This window comes from Charadrius vociferus, unplaced genomic scaffold (assembly GCF_000708025.1).
Source record: "Charadrius vociferus isolate BGI_N301 unplaced genomic scaffold, ASM70802v2 scaffold190, whole genome shotgun sequence".
NCBI classification, from domain to species: Eukaryota; Metazoa; Chordata; class Aves; order Charadriiformes; family Charadriidae; genus Charadrius; species Charadrius vociferus.
In genome coordinates, this window is record NW_009646608.1 from 1,522,339 (window position 1) to 1,527,142 (window position 4,804).

Sequence of the window (4,804 nt, forward strand, 5' to 3'; positions counted from 1 at the left end):
CCTAGGCTTTGACACACCAGCAGAGGCTATGGTGTGCTGCAGAGGTAGCAGAGGGATGTTACTTCACTGGTGTGGGTGTTGTGTCAGTAAATGCTGAACTAAAGTGAGTGCTATTGTGCACATGTCATTCAGCATGATGGGTTGAGCGGTAATCTTGCAAATCTTTGCGTTGCCTCCCTCTTGTGTAGCGGGGTAAAGGGAATGGTGCTCTCTGCTCTTCATCATGGCAGGAGAGTTCCCTCTCCTCTTAGCAGGGTAGCAACTTCAGCCATTGCTTCACCCACAGGAAAGCACCGGTTCTGCCTCAGTGGGGTTTCCAAACTGAGCCCTGGCTGGGGAGGGAGAGAATGACAACGGGCTTTGGGAGCCGCTGCCCTGCAGGGCGCTGCCGCAGCCAGGCTGAAGAGGAGGATGAGGGTGGCCGCCTGTGGGGGATGAAGATCCTGCATAGCACTCTCCTCCTTCTCGCCGGCAGCGGTGGCAGGGCTGCCAGCAGCAAGCAGCACGGATATGTCTTCCAGCCCTACTGATGGATTATTTTCAAGTGCCTGCTTAGCGGAGATGCTCCCGAGGGGCTGCCTGCCTCTCTGCGCTGACACTTTTTCAGCACGAGCTGCGGCTCGCTCTGCTGCTGTCCTTTTGATCAAGATCTAACAGCCCGTGCTGGCGACGCTCCCGTCCCTCCTAGAGTGCCTGTCACTCCTGGCGGTGCCGGGGACCTCCCCATCCTCGCAGCGATTGCTGCTGGCAGAGTCCCTGGGGACCACGTGCATCATTAGAGCCTTTTTCCCTTTCAAAACAAATCCCCCCCACGTTGCCCTGTTGTGTTCCAGCAGTACTTGCCTGCCACGAGTCCCTCGTTTTGTCACTCCTTCCTTCCTGACCCTGCATCAAAGAGCTTTTCTGGTTGGAGAAGGAAACCTCCTTCCCCATGGTTGGGCATGGTCAACCCCCATTGCATGGTGCTGGCATCTGATCACCACGTTCCTGCTGGGTCACTATCCCTTCTGGCCCTGGAGCTGGCACTGCTGTGGGCGTTGGGCTCGGCAGCAAAGCTACGGGACCACTACGTGGCCTTTGCAGGAGAAGGTGAGCAGCAGTGGAAATGCCACTTCCAGAGCTGGGCAGGGTTTGGCCAAACTCAGGGAGCTGAGCAACACCCGAAAACCTGAATGTCTATTTAAGACTCAGAATATAAATCAAAGGGTGTGATTTTTTTTATATTTTATTGTCAAAGTAGAGTGTTCTATAAATTCTGCTTTGGTCTCAGCTCCCATTTACTGATATTCTTGGGTGACCTTGGACAATTCATTTCATTTCTTTGTGTTTTGAAATATTGAAATCACTATGTAATACGATGATAATATCGTATTATTCTAAGCGTGAACATTTAGTATTGTGATTTAGAACAATAAATCTACACGGGTTTTAAAAGCACTCGGAGGTACTGAGAGGGAAGGTATTGTTTTTCAGATCTCTTGGGGTTAACCAGCCGGTCATATGAATTTATTGTGCATTCTGGTTCTCATCAAAAAATCTGCATTTTATGGCTTGCAGTGAAATGCATTTAGTGAGAAAGTCAGCTCTTAAGTCACACTGACACGGTGATTTTTCTTGGATTTTGCCCATTTAGACGCAACCTCTGAGTTGCTTTATCGCTCCTCGTTTAGCCCCGGTAGGAACGATTAACAAAGAGCCGATCTGATCTGTGCTTGCCCTTGGACCGTCGCGAAATCCCTCTGCTAACACCCTGACTTCAGCCCCTGAGCTGCTGTGAAAGGGTAATGCTAAAAAGTGCAGGAAGAAAAGAAATTTTTGCTTGGAGAAAGGCTCTTGCAGATAGTTTTTGGTGGATCGCTTCTCTTTAACAAGCTTTTTGGACATCGGAAAGTCCATGTACAGGAGTCAGCGTGGGATGGTCCCTACAGCAAATCCCAGCCCATGGCAGAGCTGAGCTCCCCAGCCCTCCCTGTGCCCCTGTCCTGCTCGGGGGCAGACGACCAGCCCGAGTATTTCTCTCCCCAGGTGTACAGAGCATTTTTGCCAGCAGCAGCTGTCAGATTGTTGAAATTCCTTAAACACTGTTTGACCTCAGCATTTCTGGGGTATAACCCAGCTCTCGTTGGACAAGGGGAGAAGACTAACGCAGAGATTATCAGTGTTCCTATTTACTGGTGGAGAACAGAGAATATCTCTTTTTTTTCCTCTTCTCCTGCTCCTGACAAAAGGGAGTGAAGGCTGAAGGGAGCTTTTGCCCAGGAACAAGGCACTCTTTAGGGTACTCAGGAGATGTGGGTTCAGCTGTGGTATACCTGACACAGGATGACGTTTATGTCCCACAGCCTCCTCCTGTCTGGTGAAATGTAGTTTCTTCTGTTTTTCCTGTGCCTGCCTGGTTTCCAGAGTCCTTGTGCCTGTGCTTTATTTTATTATGGGTCTGTGCATCATCTTGTACAATGGGTTTTGTTCTTGGTTGCTGCCACTTGGTGCTACTGTATTGCAAATAAATGATTTGTGATTGCATCGTGAACAATGAGTCACGATTGTATCAGAGCAATGTGATGCATCCTCTCTCTGCACCCAGTTACACTGGACTGGGCCAGGATGGGGGTGTTGAAAAGGCAGGGGAATGACCACTCTGTGGGCTGCAGTCATCAAACGAGTTTCTTTGAGGTTCTTCTCAAGAAGATCTTAAGAAGGAGTCAGGGACATTAGTCTCCATGTCCCAGGACAGGGCTTTTGGAGCAAATGACACCAGCAGCAAGAGAGGATGCTTGCAGAGAGGCTGATTTAGGTGTTGTGGACTGCATGGATTACCTTATGGCTTGAGATGCTGAAAGATAAAGCAACTCCTTCATTTATTTGCATTCCTGTCTGCACGAGCTGTCCTGCAGCTTGCGTCCTCACTATAAACCATGTTTTTCCTGCACATCTGCTCACTGCAGTTCACAGCGCGGTTCCTTCTTTGTGCTGCCCGTATCTGGGTGTTAACAGGGCTGCTTGTGGCTGGGTCGGTTGGCTGAGGGGTTTTCCCCAGGAATATCAATGTACACTTGAAACACGTTCAGACAATACGACTGTCATGCAAACATCACGCTCCTTTTGTTTCATGTACGTCTCAGATTTATTGAGGATTACACCAGCCTGTGGTGTAATTTGTACTTAGAGGCTGCATGAAACCCTCGGTTTTGCCATTAAACAAGACAGAATCAGATGCCTTTTAACGATGATGCTGTCCTTGCAGGCTCCCACTCCACCGTTTACAAGGACCCCATGATTCTCGTCGGTCCGGAGAACCTCACGCTGACGGTGCACCAGACCGCCGTGCTGGAGTGCATCGCAACGGGCAATCCCCGGCCCATCGTCTCCTGGAGCCGCCTAGGTAAGCCCCGGGGGTGACCGGGATTTCCTCCTCCTCCTCTTCCTCCTCTCCATTGCCATCGCGTGGGAAATAGGTAGGTGCCACTGACTATTTTGTGCAACAAGTGATTCACCCTTTCCCCTTCCCACTGAAGTTAATTGTAGGCTTGAAGTGCTTTTTACCCTCATGTCTACACTTTGTTTTTGCTCTCTGCCAAGATCCTGTTTTTACCTGTTAGTGAAGTGGGTTGGTTAAACCTGTAGATGTTTCGTGAAAGGTGATAATTTTATCTTTTCTCGAGTGACAGCGTCTTCTTCAGCTGCATCAAAAACATCACCACTGTTGGCCTAGAGAAGCAAAATCATACACAAACACATCTTTCACGTAAAACAGACTTGAAAGAAACTTGCTGCCTGTTCAGGGAGTCTTAAAAAAATTTTGAGGGGAAGAGAGTGTTTAAAGTAGCATGTCTGAAGCTCTGAAAAAACAAATGCTTGCTGCTGGGGTCCGTGATAGTTTTTTTAATCAGCATGGAAACCAAAGGCAGCATCTGATGGCATCATACAAGCAAGGAAGAGCAAAGTACCATGTTTCTCCCAGTCTGAAAGCAAGGGTTATTTTAGGCTCTTAACTCTGTGATGGTAGGTCGGAAACTATTTTGCTCAGAGTGACACTTCCATTGCCCTACAGAAATCTGTGCTGAGCAAAAAGCTGATGGCTTTTGGTTTATCTTCCGGAGCTTGTAACTCCGCCTGTGCACACTGTGGTGTTGGGTTCGGTTAGTATTTCCCAAGCCCTTGTGGCCTGCGACATCACGTCATTTTGGGATGCGAATCATCCCGAGTCCCCCAAGGTAGCTGTGAAGCACAAACAGGGATAATCCTGTCTCGTGCTGCTGTGCTGGATGTGGGACTTCATCCCTGTGGTCAGGGTCCAGCTCATGGGAAGGGCGACTTCCCACTGCAGAGCTGTCTGCCAGGGGACGAGGACACATATCCAGCATCAATCCAGCAATTTCTCCATGCTTGCCCTCCTGCTTGCATCCTCTGGTGGCTTGTAAAGTCAGCTGGTGTCTGCCGCTAGCTGCGTTTTTTTCCTCCAGAGCCATAACCGTCAGATTGATGCTGTTTTAAAAATTCCCCAGATAGGCTGTATCACTGTTTTGGTTCTCTTGGACACAAGGCAGCTCTATGTTAGCACTCAACTATAATAAACTACTTTATAATTGCCTTAATTATAAGTGCTTATTACCTTCTTCAAAACACTTGTCTCTATAGAGCAGTGCAGTAATGAAGATGTAATAGCTTCGTGCGATGTTTGTCTGGATGGTCTGAGCTCAGCGTTGCTTTCCACCAAAAATAAATACCCTCTCCATGCTGCTTTGCAGCACCACAGCAGAATTAGAGCTACTGAATGGGAAAGAGATCCTGTTATTTTCCCTCC

At 48.6% G+C, this 4,804-nt stretch overlaps 1 protein-coding gene across 1 annotated transcript in view; it reads left to right on the forward strand.

Moving 5' to 3' along the window:
* IGDCC3 (immunoglobulin superfamily, DCC subclass, member 3) overlaps positions 1-4,804 on the forward strand; it is a 94,867-nt gene that overhangs the window by 56,532 nt on the left and 33,531 nt on the right. The window contains exon 5 of the mRNA XM_009887405.1: positions 3,245-3,382. Within this exon, the coding sequence (XP_009885707.1) occupies positions 3,245-3,382 (138 nt within the window). The remainder of the gene's footprint in view (positions 1-3,244; positions 3,383-4,804) is intronic.